Source organism: Cydia fagiglandana, chromosome Z (assembly GCF_963556715.1).
Source record: "Cydia fagiglandana chromosome Z, ilCydFagi1.1, whole genome shotgun sequence".
Classification (NCBI taxonomy): Eukaryota; Metazoa; Arthropoda; class Insecta; order Lepidoptera; family Tortricidae; genus Cydia; species Cydia fagiglandana.
Genome location: NC_085959.1, coordinates 26567533 through 26587634, shown reverse-complemented (window position 1 = coordinate 26587634; position 20102 = coordinate 26567533). Strand labels below are relative to the sequence as shown.

At 36.6% G+C, this 20102-nt stretch overlaps 1 protein-coding gene across 1 annotated transcript in view; it reads left to right on the top strand.

Annotated features, from left to right (window-relative positions):
- The first annotated feature begins 2162 nt into the window (after positions 1–2162).
- LOC134678820 (5-hydroxytryptamine receptor 2A) overlaps positions 2163–20102 on the top strand; it is a 38292-nt gene continuing 20352 nt past the window's right edge. Inside the window, exons 1-3 of the mRNA XM_063537526.1 lie at positions 2163–2844; positions 8685–8787; positions 12413–12534. Of these exons, the coding sequence (XP_063393596.1) occupies positions 2202–2844; positions 8685–8787; positions 12413–12534 (868 nt within the window). The 5' untranslated portion in view covers positions 2163–2201. The remainder of the gene's footprint in view (positions 2845–8684; positions 8788–12412; positions 12535–20102) is intronic.

Genomic DNA, 20102 nt, shown 5'->3' with positions numbered 1-20102 from the left:
AAATGTATGTTGTTTAAAATGATATAAAGTCGTTATACAGGCTGGAAAGATAAGTCGGGCCCTGGAGGGAAACTACCTTAAATCCTTAAGCTGGCTCATTTTACTTAAAGGAGACATTCCTTTATTTTTAAAAAGAAACAAAACTGCATTCAAAGATTTTCTAAAACTCGCTTGCCTCGCTCGGGACACGAAACGACTAAAAATTCCAAAAAATAAAAACTCGCAATTCTATTCTACTAGTCGATACAGTTAATGTTAACAAGTAACATTTCTCCAAGAAAAATTAGGTTACACTCGTCTGTCGTACAAAATATCCATAAAATCTAATATTTAGTACTTACTTAAGTTTTTTTAGACAAGCCAAATTGAAGAAAATAAGAAAAATACGTTGAATGCAGTTTTGTTTCTTTTTAAAAATAAAGGAAAGTCTCCTTTAGGCACTGGTCCCACCGCGAGCTAGTAAGCTATGAGCTATCGGCTATAAACACGAACAAAAGATAAGCACTCCCGTGTAAATAAAAGAGACGGCGATATTTATAGCTCACCGCTGGGCGAGTAACTATAAATATCGCCGTGTCTCTTTTATTTACACGGGAGTGCTTATCTTTTGTTCGTGTTTATAGCCGATAGCTCATAACTTACTAGCTCGCGGTGGGACCAGTGCCTTTAGTAAAATGAGCCAGCTTAAGGATTTGAGGTAGTTTCCCTCCAGGGCCCGACTTATCTTTCCACCCTATACAATTTTTAAACAGTGCTGTAGGACAGGGATTAGTGTTTTATATTTGGTATAAATTATTGCAAAATTACTTCAGATTAAAAAAAAATACAAAATCCGGGGAAGTCACACTACACGGTCCGTGACATTTCGCACTTATAATTTTTTTACATGTTTTTAATACATTTAGGTTGACCTAAAACTAGAGGTAAATTGCTAAGTATATTGATATAGAGTTTACTTATTTTCTTAAAAATATATGCTATTCTTTAAGGTTTAAAGTAACACAAGAAAAGCGTAAGATAAAGAATTACCCAAATAACATTTTACATCTGACTGACATCTTACGTGTGACATGAACAGAGAAGGAAAGCAAGATTAAATGTATTGTTTCTCTTTCGTCTTTCAATGGAACGCTTATACAGTCCCTGTTCCTCAAAGGAGCCCAGTGGTCAATACGAAACAAGTCCAATCTTAAAAAAAACATGATAGGTCACTAACCTGTTCCAGTAAAGTTAGGGTATTTAGTGTGCGTGAAGTGCGCTTGTGTGTGAAATGGGGTAAATTGACAATATCTGAAATTTTATCCGACGCTACCGTCGCCTTAAAACACTTCAGTACCGAAAATATAATGAACGCTCCTCGTATCTTTGTCTCCGGTCTAAGAAAAGTTCCCTATGAAGTGCCTTTTAACTCAAAGGCCTCAATTTCAGAGAGTGCATGATTATGTTGTAGCGCTATTGTGAAACCCGGTGTTTTTCATTGAAGCTAACGTCTTGTCAGTATTGTGATATAGGTAATGGTGTTTCAGGCAATGCTTCAATCATAGTTATACTGTTTGTTTTGATTTCTAATAAAGGTAAATATTGTCTCTAAAACGCCTTTGATCCTAGATAGAAATGGAATCGATTAGCATAAAAAAATTGACTGCTTAATTATCAATTTTGTCACTGACTGTACTTTTTCCAAAATCTGCAAATGTCAATGGCCGCTAAATTATAAAGTTAGGGAAGGTCTCCTTAGGTTATTTGCGCGTAGCACCACGGGATAAGGTAGCTGCCCTCAGTGCCCTATTAAATAACATCATCCAATGTTATATCAAGATTTTATCTGATCTCGTAAAGGCTCTCTTTGTACTTCAAAAACTGATAGAAAGTTGCACTTTATCCTCGTGTGGCAAAGTACAACTAAAACTTTGCATCAGATGCAAATAATATTTTACAATATGACAATGACATTATATTTTAAAAACTATATTTTAGTTAAATTTGTTCTGAATAATTAATTTGTCTGTACCAGTATATTTTTCGTATTTTTACTGTACTTTATTATGCACTGATAATCCCTTAAACTTGCTAACTGTATTGGGAAATACCTATACATGTAGAACTAACCATTTGTTACAGATAAAAATAGAGTGGCGAATCATTAACACCGATGCCTCCAGCAAACCGACTTTACGGACAAAATATATGAATGCGCCGGAATGACGAATTACACTCCGCTCGTGGACATAAAAGATTATAGATGCAGCCACAGAACTGCCACTGCATGCGGGGACTATACATTCGGATTTCAATGTCAAGACAGCGCATATCTAACTACACAGAATTATTATCATTGCAGTTTGAATATTGACATTCAAAATGAGACTTCCTATTCTTGTAACAGGTGTTTTAATGACACTTTGGGTATACACCGCAACAATTCATTCTGCGACGCTGACTTTAAACTAAACATACTTTCAGTTGTATTTGAAAGTGCTTTAAAGGACTTATGGCTTAGTCTTCCGGTGCTTCAAGCTTGCCATTGGGACCAGTTAAATTGTTTTCACAACCATTTCGATCGAAATTATAGCGGTAGCAGTACTTCGGAAGCGTTACAGTGCAAATGGAAGTTCAAAAATGATTCTTTGCAGTCAATTACAAGAATCGAGTACGATTGGAGCTTTCTATTTGTAATCATGTTTATAATAGCCGGCGGAGTGGGTAATATATTGGTTTGCTTGGCAGTGTGCTTGGATAAAAGACTACAAAATGTAACAAATTATTTTTTGCTGTCATTAGCTATTGCTGACTTGCTAGTCAGCTTATTCGTCATGCCAATGGGGGCAATACCAGGATTTCTGGGTAAGACTTCATAAATGTATCGTAATCCTTTTATCCGTAATATACTTTCTTTTAAAATAATTCTTGTTTGTGATATCTGGATTCTGGAATGACCCACTCTCCACATACTAGCTAGCATTTCAGAGCAGTAGGTAGCAAAATACATTTACGTCCATAACAGGGACGTTGCGGATATTCGCATCCGCATTCGCGGAACATCCGCATTATTTTCAAAATCCGCATTATTTTCAACATAATATCGATGCGGAGCATCCGCATGATGCGATTGTCGACCAAGTCGGTAACAGGAACGTATTAGTGGCGGCGCCGGCGGCGTAAGTGCTAGGTCATTTCGTCATTATATATAACGAAATCGTCTAGATCCCGAAAAGTCGGCCAAGTTACTGTTTATTAAATAAAACGCACCTATGTTCTTGCTCAAATACTAAACGTTTCGTTTTTATTAAATAAAAAATGCTAAAAATGTTATATTTGACGTTTTTTAAGTACCAAAACTTGACATCCGCATCCGCATCCGCGGATGTGAGGGTTTAAATATCCGCTTCCGCATCTGCGGATGTCAAAAAATCTACATCCGCAACATCCCTGGTCGATAAAATTTTTGTTGATTAGCTCGATAGACAAAAAACACTTTCGCTTAAAATGCGCTTCTTTTATTTTTTGGGAACACATCGATTACTTTTTTGTTAAACTTACAACAAATTAAAATTCAATTCATGATATCCACGTTCCCGAGCACGCACATCCATCTCGTTCACGCGTACGCTCAGCTCAGTCGGAGTGCGAGAAGAGCCGCAAAACCGTCCTTATCGCAAGATCATATTTAAAGGAAAAGCCTTTTGAACTAATGGGATATTTCGGAGCGAAATTTTTGTATACCAGGTGTAATATGAGCAAAAAATTTAACTGTAGGCTGAACTCCTCATACTGACCAACATTTGTTCAGCGACTTTTAAAAATAGCTTGTGGTTTGATTTTTAAAACACTTTAAAGTTTATTCTAAGACGAAATGTATTGCGAATTTTGTTATGTTTAAGACGTGACAAGCAACGTCAATCACAATGATATGGCGTGGCGATGGCGTCTATTGAAGATAATATTTATTTTGTATAAAAATAGGGAGTCTAAATAATTCATAATTTTAATAAAAGTTGCTGAACAAAAGTGTCACCATTTGAGGGGTACAATCTATGTTTTAATTATTTGCTCGTGGTACAGGCCACAGCTGGTATATAATTCCCTAATTACGTACGTCCTGATAGATGACGTATCCAAGACAAAGCAGGATGAGTGGTAAGCTTAACCTGAAAGTGGCCGAGGCGCAATACAGTTGTTACCAACTCCTGTCAATCCTGCCAAAAACTGGTTGATTCTGGATATTAAGCAAAAAATATTTAATAACATTTTTTATTGCTTATCTGGTAATTGCTTAGGGGCTTTCCATAAATTACGTCATCGATTTTTGCCCATTTCCTCCTACTTCATGCTACCGTCACATCCGATGTCCAGACCCCCCCCCCTAATTTGAAATGACGTAATTTATGAATAGCCCCTTATTTAATTTGGTTCCGTTAGTAGCTTAATCACTTAAATGTATGGTCGGTATGCTTCTAAAACATGATAACTACCTGAGACATAGTTTCAAAAAAACGCGAGTTGAAAGTTTGATCCTCAAATAAGGGAATTTAGAAATGCTTTTTGACAAATTTACTTTCACACAAAATATTTTTGGATATTAAAATTGTCTATTAATTGAAAATAGTGACATTTCTAAACCGAAAAATATAAAATATTGGCCGACTAAAACGTGGCATGGGTTAGTTATCATGTTTTACCTGTATAAAAAGTGGAATGATTTTTGCGTGTTTGTTTATAATCATAAAAATAATTACATATAATTCAAAAAATACAGTGATAAAATACTACTTCACACGGCATTATAAGCAAATTCTAAAAACTAACGTAGAACGTATTATTTACAGGCAAACAGTTAGTAGTGATTCTAATATTTTTATTTTATTATTTCTCCCTCCTTTATTGAACAAACATATGACAATACACTCCTTATTTACTAAATTACTTCAAAATTTATAATACTGATTTTGTTAGCGTTTACCGAGCATATTTAAATCTGTTTTAAGTTAATTTAATATTATCTAGTTGTATAATATTTAGATCCCGTATTGAAAGAAACGTCTACAGGTAAATAGTAATGAATAATGTTGTAATATTATAACTAGGTTCTTAATTATAGGTACATTCAGGCAAAACATGTTAACGTTACTTTATATATTTTGCGTGACCAGTTTTATGAGATATGAAAGAAAGAAAGAAGAAAGAAAATTCATTTATTCACGTCATCATAGCTACAAAACCAGTTAAACTAAAACAATGTATAGGTCAGATTGACGTTAAAAGGACCCCCCCCCCCACTCAGCGTAATGCTACAGCAAGCCGCAGCGCTGATTTTCAGTGGGGGCTTGGCCTGCCTTATAATTAACTTAAAGCTAATAGTGTATACAGACAATAATAAAATTAAAAACAGACAACACATAGAGAGGAGAAAATAAACATAGCAGTAACTAAAAGATAGCAAATTATGAGACCTACCGCCATAAAACAAACATAAAGTTGAAGATATTAACGTAAGATAGTTAAATATTTAAATTTGTCCCAGTGCTAAAAGAAGTAACGCCCTTTTAACGTCAATCTGACCTATACATTGTTTTAGTTTAACTGGTTTTGTAGCTATGATGACGTGAATAAATGAATTTTCTTTCTTCTTTCTTTCATTCATATCTCATAAAACTGGTCACGCAAAATATATAAAGTAACGTTAACATGTTTTGCCTGAATGTACCTATAATTAAGAACCTAGTTATAATATTACAACATTATTCATTACTATTTACCTGTAGACGTTTCTTTCAATACGGGATCTAAATATTATACAACTAGATAATACTAAATTAACTTAAAACAGATTTAAATATGCTCGGTAAACGCTAACAAAATCAGTATTATAAATTTTGAAGTAATTTAGTAAATAAGGAGTGTATTGTCATATGTTTGTTCAATAAAGGAGGGAGAAATAATAAAATAAAAATATTAGAATCAGTACTAACTGTTTGCCTGTAAATAATACGTTCTACGTTAGTTTTTAGAATTTGCTTATAATGCCGTGTGAAGTAGTATTTTATCACTGTATTTTTTGAATTATATGTAATTATTTTTATGATTATAAACAAACACACAAAAATCATTCCATTTTTTATACAGGTAAAACATGATAACTAACACATGCCACGTTTTAGTCGGCCAATATTTTATATTTTTCGGTTTAGAAATGTCACTATTTTCAATTAATAGACAATCACATTCATGAGCGGCAAACACGTACAGTCAAGGAATTTAAATTCCTACCCACCTAAAGTTCAATATCGTATAGCAAACAGTCATCATAAGAGCTATCTAAGCATAACGTTCCCTGACATATCAGACGCATTTGTTTGTGTTACTAGGCAACTGATATGATTAATTACGTTGACATGGTGAACTGTAAAACGTCAAGGCACTGCTGCAAATGGATGACAGTAATCGAAAATTTAACAAAATATATGTCTATCGCTTTCACTCTTGCAATATTCGAATAAAAGGAACGCAGATAACGAACTTTCGGAATCGACGTTTGAATTGTTGATTGTCGACGAATCCAGACACTGGTGCCGATATATAGGCTGAAAGCAAAATGTTTCTGTCGGAAAACTAACAGAATCGATTAAAGTGATAATTCAATAAAAGCATAATGGACGTTCTTTATTTATATTATTCATAACAGAAACAACAAAACAAAACCACTATTTTTAAACTTAATCACTTCAGCAAGGTATTTATAAAAAACAAACTTTTCACCGCAACGAATAAAAAAAATATTCACAAAAAAATACAATTAAAAACGCGTGTATCCACCAAAGTTGCGAATGACATCCAGAAGGCGTTCTGGCATCGATGCAATTAATTGTTCACATATATTAGTGCCTCGAAAATCTTCCCACACTCTATGACAGTGTCGGACTAGTGCTTCTCGTGTTCTTTCGTTCTGGTTATCCCATCTTTGGACCATTATGGCCCAAAGATTTTCTATAGGGTTCAAATCAGCACTTTTTGCAGGCCAGGGAATAGGTTTTATTTGTGCTTGGTTGCGATGGAACCAGTCACGCACTATTCTCGCGGTGTGAATGGTTGCATTGTCTTGCACAAAATCAATTTCCTGTTGCGGATAATGAATTCGTAATGTCGGAAGCACACTTTCGTCTAAGAGGTCTACATAGTCCTGAGCGGTTGCTCTAGGTGGCAAATTGACGAGTTCTCCCACACCCGCCGAACAAATCCAACCCGAGATGTTTGCAGTAATTCGTCCAGAAGTATGATTAGCCACGACGTGGTCTTCTGTGTACCGGGTTCGATTAAGCCGCCACACATGTAACCTTCCGGCTTGAGAACTGGAAAATGTCTTTTCGTCAATAAATGCTGTAGACGTCCAGTCAAAATTTAAGTACTGACGGGCGAAGTGACGTCGGGCTGCTTTATGAGCCTCGGTCAATGCAATTTTTTTCGCAGGCCGCCTGTGATGTAAATCCATAGCATGTAGGCAATTCCTTATTGTTCTAGGGTGAACGTCAAACATTTCTGCAAACCGTCCTGTTGCCGTAAAGCCATCCAAAATATATTGACGTTGCATTAATCGGCGTTGGTCTTCGGTTAATGCTTGCGGGCGATGGTTATTTTGCCTTCGATCAATAAGGTTTCCTTCAGCATTGTATCGCCGTACCCAACGGCGAACAGTGTCCCTACTCACATTTAATCGACGTGTTATTTCATGAATCCCTACTCCTTCCTGGTGTAATTCCACTATTTGTCCTCGCAATACTTCACGGTTTGCGGCAAGCATTTTAATATTTTTCAAATTAATTTCGTATAGTTGAAAATTATTTCACAATTTTCTCGATTGACACTGACACCAACTGACATGTGTTTTATTATTTATAAGATAAGTAAATGACTTCGCAAAGAGGTTATCTGTGATGTGCAGTGACAAATAATAGGTATTGACATATATTATCAATACTAAAATGAAAATTTCGACCTTAATGCATCGTGAATGCCTAACAACATTTCAACGAAACGGGTAGGAAATTAAATTCCTTGACTGTAGTAACCTACACCGGCGTCAGACCCACGGAGGTTGTACATGACAAAAGTATAAATTATATGGAATTCAAAATGCTGTAAATACAGTGATTCAAATTATTGAGTTTTTTTTGCTTATTACTGCGTGTTTGCCGAGTACATTTCAAGAAAAACGAGAAAATATTGTGTTTTATTTTCCCCATTTTTCATCGTATTGGCACGTGGATTCGACCTATCGACGCAGAAAAAATTGGAGATTCCAAAAATGCAATAAAAAAAATTTGACCTTGTGTGGGTTACAACGTGTTTGCTTTCCGGCGTTGATATTATAGCTCACAAATCCACCACATTATGGCATTCTTTTATTTTTTCGGTAGCATTTGTTTTAACGGAAAGAAAGAGGTTGCAAATCCAGTAACAGAACTTAGTAACCAACTAGATAAAGAACGCATTTTTGACCATTTTGTCAGTTATCATGTTTTGGAAGTATACCGACGGTATTTCCTTCTGGCCCTTACTTTTTGGCCTGTGCAAAAAACACACCAAAATATAATAGGTAGTAGGTATATAACAGTTTCCTGGTTGACAAATGCTCTAATTTGCTGTTAACGATCGAAAATAATGTGATATAGAATTGTAAATGTTCGCAGGTTATTGGCCACTTGGCGTGGCGTGGTGCAACGTGTATGTGACGTGCGATGTGCTAGCATGCTCCGCGAGCATCATGCATATGTGCTTCATCAGCATCGGCAGGTTTGCTTGAAATAGTGCTCATCATTAGATTATAGTTTTCTCTAATTCGTTTATTGTCATCAGTTTCTTATCAGAATGATTTAAACCCTTTTTAGTGTAACTGCAGTTTTAAGGGGCCCACTGATTAACAGTCCGCCGGACGGTATCGGCCTGTCAGTTAGAACAAAATTTTGACAGTTCCGAACAACTATACCGATACCGGCCGGCGGACTGTTAATCAGTGGGCCCCTTTACTTGAACTAGAAAATTACACAAGTTTTTTTCTAGTTGGTACTATAGGATTTTTTTTTACTTGTAATAAATAGTCGAACATGAGTAAGTAACCTTGTATTTTATGGAGCTCCGTAAATATGATACCGGCAAAGAAAGAATAATACTTAAACGAAACTATAAAAATCTAACCTAAGGTTTCCAGCTACGGGGCAGGGCCCAAGCTACCAACCGTTAATAAAACTATTCTGTTGCTTTTCACATGACTGATACGAGTAAATAAAGATTTACGGAACCCGCGCCAATTTCCCAACATTACTTTTGCAAACGCATATTTTCAAATGGGTATGTGTAGTACTCGCGTTTAATTGGGTTATCTCGAATGCGCGCTGATTGCTTTCGCCGCGGTCAACTTTCCTGTATAAAAGTACAGCAACATGTCTGCTGTACAAAGCCAATATAATTTAAGGGGCTTTTTGACAAGTTTTATAGTTGGTTTTTTAGCATTAGAAAGAACTCCGCAGAAGCAAGCGTGCAGTTTTTATCAGGCTCGTTAATTGTTAATAATTATTGAATTATCTAATGTAGCATGGTCAATACATATAATTACTTCAAATTGTTACCGCTAAAAGTGCCAGATTTAAAACCACAAGCGAACTTCTGCGAAGTTCTTTCTAATGCTAAAAAAAACGGACTATAAGGACTGTATCGTTTATTATAAATACAGATAAAACCTGGTCTAACTGTTGACGTGTGTATTATTTTGTATTACTATGTTCTTAAGGTATAATCTGGGGGTATTTTTAAGCCATATCTGATATAAGAAGGTTACATTTATTTTATTTTAGGGACTTTATGATGATTTTAATACCGTCTAGCAAATGTAATTTGGACAAGCCTATCGAGCTTAATTTGAGACTATTTCACTGATTCCTTGGTACGATTTAAAGAAACAAAAGGTTAATATGCTGCCAAAATATGCCATCTAAGTGTTCTTTTCATGCTTGCTCAATTGAACATCCACAAAATAAATGTGGTGCCGCTTCTAATGCCAGCGAAATGAGAGAAACAGCTAAAAGAATCTACCGAAATCCAAAGCCTAACGGACATTCACGGCGTTGAACCATGGCTAGAACAGGTCGATAGAAACGCTCCATGATGGTTATATTGTATATCAAAGTCGGGGTTGTCGTAAGTAACATGCCATATTCTCTAAAAGGCCACCAAGCACAGATCCAAAACTTTTTTTCCAACTAAAAGAAATGATTAGACTATGCCCAGATGTTTCGCTTTACGAATCATATGTAATTGCTGTTTACATAGTACGATTTTTTTTGTGTAATATCTCGTCTTGTTCGCAAACCGTAAATTTTCTTGTAGTATTTGTCCGAAATCGTTGTAGTTACTCGGGAGGATTGGGTAAATATTGTCCAAAACATATGCTTTACGTGATCTCCCAGGACGAAATGTTACTTATTATTAAAGCACTAATTAAACTATATGTGTATTTTTTTAATAAAAATATAATACCAGAAAAAACGGCTAAGTAAAGTGGTATTTATAATAAACGATACAGTCCTTAGAATAGAAAGCGTTTATTCGTGACAAAAAATTAATAAATAAAACAACAGGTAACACAATATCACGGTCACGAAATGGTCCCGACACAGCAGCTGCTAGGCTAGCGCTGGTCTTCCGTCGGGCCATGGGCTTAAACATCTAAATTATAAAAAAGAACACATTATGACTACAACAATAAAAAAATAAATTAAAGTGAGTGGCGGTTGTGGAAGAGACGAAAGGCAGTAAGTACTTATTAGGAACGCGTCAGGAGTACTTAAAGCGCTTATAATCCACACCAATTACTTCTAAACACTCCAGGCAGAATCGGAGATTACAGTTTGAGCACTCTAAGAACTTACGAGGCGCTGTTTTCTCGCCACATTTACCACATACACATGTTATTTGAGTATGGAGACATAAAATGAAGAATAAAAGGAAGAATTAAAATAAAAATATTATCAGAAGAAAATTTCAATCGTATGTCCTACATTTATACTACAGATTGACTTATAAGACACGCCTATCGGTTATTCAATCTTTTATCTTCACGCTTGTTTACCGAATTTTGAAAGAAATTAATACTTTTTTTTACGATTTGTTTAAACATTGTCTAAAAACACTATTCCTAACTAGATTGCTGTGGAGTATTTTAAATATGTATACGAAATCTGCATATTTGGGTTCGTCTCTGACGTCTCGATTAACGTGTCTAAGATTTTAATTTTAAACAAATTAACACAATAGTTATGGCCAGAAAACCAGTTTCTTGGCCTACAATTGTTCAACTTTGATGCCAAATATCTGAAAGACAATGAACTTTGAAGTAAATATAGGATACTTTATTGCTTAAAGCCGTTAATGTTAATATGACTAGCTACAAAAAGCATTAGAAAACTAAGGGATTTAGATCGAAGGTCACAGGCGTAGGGCAGCCCCTTGGGTTATAGTGCGTAATTTTATATGTATTTGTATATTGTATGACTAACAATTTGTAAAATAATCGCCGAATTTCGCAAAGCTGTAGTAGCTGATACAATTTAGTCAATTTAACCCGGGGTTAAGCGGTTTAACCGTCAACCCAGTGTCAAATTGTACTGGTATTCCCATGGTTTACCATTAACGCAAGGATTAACTGACTAACCCCGGGTCAGTGGATTGGTGCAAGTGGGCCTTTATTGTTAAAATTTTAAGGCTTGTGTTAAACATTTCTTCCCTTTTTTTCATCAATTGTAAGTTAATTGTTTAATTATGTCTTAGGGCCACTTGCACCATTCTCTAACCCAGGGTTAACCGGTTAAACTTGGAGTTACCACGGTTACCAGTATAATTTGACACTGGGTTAACGGTTTATCCGGTTAATGGTGCAAGTGTTATGCAACTATAAAAAAGGAAGCTCAATTTCCCTCAACGCATTTACCCGAAGTACAATTTAAAAAATGAGACGGCAATACCTAAGCAAATAATTATATTTTTATTAAGTTGTTATGAATAAACTACTTTGCACTTAGTACCTACGATCGAAAAATAAAAAGTATAACAAATGTAGCGATTATAAAAAGGAAGATTTATTTAAACAAATATGTGTAGCGTTTCTTGGCTAATGGATTTCCACTCATAATGCAGTATCTCCCATAGAGCTTTTCAAGATGTCGAAGATTGTTTTCGGACCCTATAGTCATCCCATTCATTCCATAAAAATTCGATGTTGCATGCGTCATTAATTATTATTATTGAGAGCCTGTTGTTTGAGAGAGCGTTTTGTTCCTAGGTACAAGGTCTATTGTTTAATAAAAAACGTGTTTGGATCGTCTATCATCTGCAATGAACAATAAAAATATGATTTTTATTCCAGGTATGTGGGTATTCGTAACCCACTGAAGAGTCGCCACCATTCCACCAAGAGAGTTGTCTTAATAAAAATAGCACTTGTATGGCTACTAAGCATGATAGTTTCGAGTTCTATAACAGTATTGGGTAAGTTAAAATAATTTTTCATGACAGCAATAGCAGAGGACGCTGTAGAAAACAAATTGTAGTACCCAATCTTGTTGAGAGATGGCGCCACCTCAGAGATAGAACACGCTAACGATGTGTCGACGTATAATAGTGACCTCCTAGGTGCAGATTACGGTCGATGTCAAATGTTAGGAGCGGATTACTGCTTGGTTGGATCCATTCAAGCTATTGAACACCTGCCAACATCAATCTTGCGAATAGCATTTAAATAAAGAAGGCGACTTGCATATAACTACGTTGTTTTCATCCGCGGAGTAACCCTTACTACAGTGGCGCCCAACGTGGGGCCACTGCAGTTAGAATCATCGCACATCTTTCCGCTGTGGCATCTTCCAAGATCCAGGTTTTATCGTCAGATGAAGAAGGTAATGACCCAAAGAGGTCAAACGAAATCACTTCGAACCGCTGCCTTAGTGCATGGGTCTGTACGTCTGTAGGAGTCCAGCCGGCTTATAGAAGGCTTGTAACGTGGCACTTCATGCAGAGTTTAACGTAGCTCTCAATGTACGTCCGCATGCCAATTCAATAATATCTGCGTGATATGGCCTGGAGCGTCTTATCAGCACCAAAGTGACCTGCTTTAGTATCATCATGATAGATGGCCAACACATTAGCCCATTTGTTCCGGTACAACTAGTTGTATCTGATTTATGACGATATAGAAGGCCGACCGAAGAAACAGTGAGTTACAACAAATGGGGGGGGGGGGGAGGGGTGATGTAGTACCCAAACTCGTCGAGAGATGGCGCCACCTCCGAGATAGAACACGCTAACTGTGTGTCGACGTAGAATAGTGACCTCCGAGGTGCAAATTAACGATCGATGTCAAATGTTAGGAGCGGATCCTACTGCTTGGTTGGATGCATTCAAGCTATCGAACACTTTCCAACATCAATCTTGCGTATTAGTTATTGTGATCACAGTGCGGTGTCTCTGTCGAAACGCCTGCTAATGTTACAGTAGCTACGTAACAGTTGTTAGTAACTGTATACAGATAGTTATAGACGGTCAAGCAAATCTTGTCAGTAGAAAAAGGCGCGAAATTCAAATTTTCTATGAGACGATATCCCTTCGCGCCTCCATTTTTCAAATTTGCCGCCTTTTTCTACTGACAAGATCTGCTTGACCAACTATAGATAGTATTTCAATAAAAAAGCCGGCTGGGATATAACTATGTTGTTTTCATCCGTGGAGTAACCCTTAGTACAAAATAAAATTAATTTCTGAAAATCAGTTGTTCTAATAGGGATTTTTCATCACGTTGGTTTTGGACAAGGAAAGAACAATTCCTTATAAAAAACCCGGTTTTGGAGTAGGAATTATTTGGCCTCTCCCAGTAGGTACTGTCAACTGTAGGTTATGTACGATGAACATGTGGAAAATGTTAATTATTTGTTCTCGCAAAATCATGTACAGAAATGATGACTTGAAAAACTGTCTTCCACAATTTGACTGCCCAGCGGCGCTATTAAATTACGCTTAATTTTTTGAGGGGTAGGGTGTAGTAGGTGGTACCTAATTGCTAAATTATATTTACCCGCGGCGAGTGCTAGCGACTCGACGAAATACCAAATGTATATGCAGCGTGTAGCATAGTTATACAATGTGTAAAAATATTAAGACGGAGAAAAAAGACCGGTTTTTATAGCGGGGCAAGCAAATCTTGTCAGCAGCAAAAGGCGGCAAACTTGAAAAATCGCGGGTTAGAGTTAGACGAAGAAAGCAAGTGTCATTTCAAACATCAAACTTCAATGAAATTATGACGTATAACACTTGCACTGCGCGACTTTTTTCGGTCTGAGTCTAGCAACACTGTGTTCGAATAATTCCAAAATCGCGTGTCATCTGTGTTTTATCTGTGGAATGTGGATCATGAATGACAGCTATTATCTTGTTTGTTTACATTCAAAAGCAATGATTTTATTCACATTCTCCTTTAACGGCATAGTCCGCTTCTAATTTTATTTTGAGATTTTCAAAGACCGTAGCTGAATAAGGAAACAACATCTGCCCTTGAGCTATTTTTAACCGACTTCCAAATCTCAAAGAAGGAGGTTATCAATTCGCTTGTATGTTTTTATTTTTATTTTTAGGGTTCCGTACCCAAAGGGTAAAACGGGACCCTATTACTAAGACTTCGCTGTCCATCCGTCGTCCGTCCGTCCGTCTGTCTGTCACCAGGCTGTATCTCACGATCCGTGATAGCTAGACAGTTGAAATTTTCACAGATGATGTATTTCTGTTGCCGCTACATATAACAACAAATACTAAAAACAGAATAAAATAAAGATTTAAGTGGGGCTCCCATACAGCAAACGTGATTTTTGACCAAAGTTAAGCAACGTCGGGCGTGGTCAGTACTTGGATGGGTGACCGTTTCATTTTTGCATTTTTTCCCGTTTTTTTTTGCTTTATGGTACGGAACCCTTCGTGCGCGAGTCCGACTCGCACTTGCCCGGTTTTTTTATGTTTGTTACTCCATATCTCCATCATTACTGGACCGATTTTGAAAATTCTTTTTTTGATTGTATGTATACCCTGAACCTGAACCCTGACCAATAGGTCCAATCTATTAATTAGGCATTTTAGGTGTATTTGCGACGTTCCCTCGATTCCTCATGGATCCCATCATCAGAACTGGGTTTTGATAAAAACGGGACCAATCTGTATGCATATACATACAATAAAAAAAAGAATTTTCAAAATCGGTCCAGTAATGACGGAGATATGGAGTAACAAACATTTAAAAAAATAAAAAAAAACAACCGAATTGATAACCTCCTTCTTTGAGATTTGGAAGTCGGTTAAAAAAAAGTATTCAAACCACTAAGCTATCACACAAATAAGTGTTATCTTTTTTTAGGGTTCCGTAGCCAAATGGCAAAAAACGGAACCCTTATAGATTCGTCATGTCTGTCTGTCTGTCTGTCTGTCTGTCTGTCTGTCTGTCTGTCTGTCCGTCCGTATGTCACAGCCACTTTGTTCCGAAACTATAAGCACTATACTGTTGAAACTTGGTAAGTAGATGTATTCTGTGAACCGCATTAAGATTTTCATACAAAAATAGAAAAAAAAACAATACATTTTTAGGGTTCCCCATACATAGAACTGAAACTCAAAAATATTTTTTTCATCAAACCCATACGTGTGGGGTATCTATGGATAGGTCTTCAAAAATGATATTGAGGTTTCTAATATCATTTTCTTCTAAACTGCATAGTTTGCGTGAGAGACACTTCCAAAGTTGTAAAATGTGTGTCCCCCCCCCCTGTAACTTCTAAAATAAGAGTATGATAAAACTAAAAAAAATATATGATGTACATTACCATGCAAACTTCCACCGAAAATTGGTTTGAACAAGATTTGGTAAGTAGTTTTTTTTTAATACGTCATAAACCGTAAACCGCAATTTTATTGTGTTACTTGCTGTTACGGAACCCTTCATGGGCGAGTCCGACTCGCACTTGGCCGCTTTTTATTGAAATGAAACTTGGTCAAAATTTAAAAATACTTAAGTAAGTCAGAACATCTTTATTACAGAAACAATTTTTCATGGCATCTACCTCAAAACTAAAAGGGGACTTCTTATTAACTAAACAATTATTAGTATCATTACCATTCACTCTAACATTTACATGACTTTACCAATGCCATATTCCATATTTGGCCCTAACACACGTAACATGGCCCAGTACACATTTTGTAATATATATCTTCTAGATATATGATATAGTTGTCGTATACACACGGCTGCATACAATTCGTACATTTCGCCGTAAGAATAATTTCTTCTTCGTTAATAAACACTTCACAATGCGGTGATAGTTTAAATAAAAAAGCGGCCAAGTGCGAGTCGGACTCGCCCATGAAGGGTTCCGTAGCAGCAAGTAACATAATATAAAAGTTCTTGTAGTTCGTTATACTTAACTTTGATCGATGTTTTAATAATAGTGTATTTTTTTATCAAGTTATTGATAATAAGTAAACATTATAATTAGGTAGGTACCTAAATGATGGGATTTAGATCTAACTATAGGCGAGCCCATTTAGGCTTGTGATAGCTAAACAAGCGGTATCGTCTTGGGTCGTCCCATTCGTTTTTCGTCAAGTTCTTAAATTAGTCCTATTCTGCTTTCATCACTCATTCTACAGTCGTCGCAATCGTCGGTGGCTTTCAATATAGAATGAGTGACGAAAGCAGGATAGGACTAATTTAAGAACTTGACGAAAAAGAATGGGACGACCCAAGACGATACCAAACAAGCTAATATACAGTGTGGAAAAATCGAGTGCCACATGGATGGCAACTACCTTAAATATTGTAATTAGCACATTTTGTGTAAAGGAAACTTTCCTTTGTTTTTAAAAACAATAAATTCTGCATTTAAGGATTTATGAAAAATCGCTTGCCTCAGTCGGGACTCGAACCGGTCAAATGTGACAAAACAAAGCAACTGTCACCGCATAGCTGTGGTCCTGGATTACCACCTGGTATCATGTCTTCAGCGACGTCAGACTACCTGGGTCTCAAATTCAAAGTCATTAAAAGGATTTTCATTAACTCCCCTTCCGATAACTTCTTCTTCACTTTCTTCAATAAGCTCTGTATTTCTTATAGCTAACAATGAAGTTTCAAATTGCTCTGGTCCTCCTAATTTATTAAATTGTTCGCTCTGAAGTTTTATTTTTTCCTTAATTTCCATAAATTTGTCGTTTATGTTTAGGTCTGGATTAGTTAATTCTTCTTCTTCGTTTCGCCATGGAATATACAGAGCAGCTGCTCTCAATAAAAATTATCTGGATCGTCTAAAAAACTGAAACGTCTGAAACGAATTATCCTCGATCTTGCTTTTTGTCGTATAAATCCTAGATTGTCTTGTAATGGCCACCAGTTAACAATCATTTCATCTGTTTGGCTTTGAGAACAGTTATTATCTGGACTATTATTCCAGTTATCACATCCAGTGTTACTGAAACTATTTTGGAAAATCTCTTCATCCATGTTTCTAATTTCTTGCATACTCTTTAAAATATGTACTCTTTCTAGGGGCAAACTAGTGTTCAAATATATTTCTGCTTCACTAGCTCGTGACAATGGAAGACCTGATATACAACATATCGCCTCCTGCGCAGAAATTTCACTGGCGTTCAGGAATACATTTGAAATACTACGTAGAGACTGCTTTACACTACTTTTTCCTTTCTTAGCCTCTTCTACAGCATCTCGACGCAAACGTGACATTCCTTTATCAGCTTTATTTATATAATCTACAATATACACTGCGCAAGCAAATGGATCTAAGATGTACTGAATATCCATGTTTGCCTGATGTAACTCTATGATTTTCTTGGAGAATGAATTAATGTAAACATCTTTTGGAGATCGCTTTAAAAATACTTTCGGCCTTTTCAAAGTACTTCTAATAGCTAAAAGTAACAGATTATGTACCATAATGTACAGTCTTTGAAAAAACGCATACCGGATATAGCCCATTAGTGACCCACAAATATTAGCCTCAGACATATATTTTACATCAGAAACTTGGAGTTGCACTAACGATTCATTCTCTCTACCAGATTTCGTAGAAATCGTTAGAACCAAACTATAACCGACAAGAAAATCGATTTTAAAATCGCTGCGTCGTTCATATTAGCAGGATACGGCCCTAACATATCGACTACATAGCCAGCTGTGGTACAAATAGTAAACGGTTTGCATAACGACACTTTCTTTTGGCCAGAGAACGACTTTCGTTGGTACTCGTTATTAGAACTCTTCTGGTGACGAGCATGGTACATATCACAAATGAGTATCAGTTTATCCCCCACGCCACAAAGAGTTTTCGCGGTTTCTGTGGTACGTTCTTCAATTAGCGTTTCTCTTACATTGGCGTTTATCCCAAAAAATGCGGGAACACACCGTGAAAGCAATTAATAGGTAACACTTTTGCTGTATTCAGAAACCAATTGTTCCGATGGTAACTGTATCATACTTTTGATGAGTTTATTCGTATTTCCGGTTCGCATTTTTAAGTAAAAAATAATAATTGCTTGTAACTTGGTCCTATTACAGTTAATACAGTTATCACGCATTGATGGCATTATATTACTCAAGTCATTGACGTTATCCCAAGTAATACCTGCCAAAACATATAACTCGTAACGGGAGTGTTCCGTCACCGACCATATCGGAATTATTTTTTGAAGAATCAATCATACACTATTAAATAGTTCCGTTATGTGAATATTTGATGTATTAGAATAAACTTGCAAGGAGTTAAAATCATCTATATAAAACTTATTTTTTAACAAATGAGAGTGGCAACATCGATTACCGTTTGGTATAAAAATACCCCGATTTCTATACGCCTGAATTCTTGCTTCATTGGGTATTATAGTCAACTCAGATTTACTTGAACATATGCAACAGTACCCGTGAGTTGCTATCGTTCTAGAAATGGGAAAGATCTAAGTAATCATCATCTTTTGAATCGTTTTTGCTCTTTTTGGTTCGATAATCGGTGTCACTTTCTCGACTCGTATTTGGCTTATTACCATCGTCATTACTCTCGGTCTATCATAATTAGTACCAACCGCTTTTGCCGCTGGATGACTCGCATCTCATCCGATAGTCATTGCGCAGTCACGTCGATGGTCGGTTCGAGGGCCTGAAACAGTGGAAGCATTCGGACACGGTACGCGCATAAGTTGGTTCCTCCCTCTGTAGCCCATAGTAGGTGCGCATGACGTTCTCAATCATGGTTTGAGACCATCGCATGCGACGCACTACACTAGGGATTGCAAATCCGAATCTAGTTTACAAAATCCGGATTTTCGGATAATTTTCACGCAGAAATCCGAACTTCGGATAAAATCCGGATTTAGGGAATGTTTTCTTGGTACCAGGAATAAATTTAAAAAAACGACTTTCTAATAAAAAAATAGTCTTTTATTTACTGTAGTAATAGTCTTATGAATTAGAGATGTGTTAAAATCCTAATCCCAAGCAGATAGGTTAGGTACTGAAGCTAGGAAGCAGGATCACGCTATTCACGCTTCTAAAAAGTGAAATCTTAAGAACATTAGAGCGTCAAGTGTAGAGTCATTAAGGCGCGTTCTTAAGCGGTTACACAGCATCCCAGCTGCGGAAAACGCCCTCTCTGGCTCTACACTTGTTGGAGGGATAGCTAATAAGTTTTTGTAGACTGATGATAGCATGGGACCCATCTTTCCTCCATTTTCATACACAGCCATCTCTATATGCACTAAAGTTGCCGAATCAGGCGCTTCTGGTGTGTCTTCTGCTGTACTTGTGGTTTCTCTTTGGGTGAGCAGAGACAGCTGCCTGTTTAACTTTTCTTTATATGTCATAACATCATCTGGCATGTGTTGTATTTGTTCGCCATCAGATGTCATCGAACTCGTTGAAGGGATAGTGATGATTTGATTCGAGGATGGTGAGGTCAACGAGGAGGCAGTCGCAGCTACGTTGCAAATGGTGTCCTTGATTTGCCCGAACGTTGGTA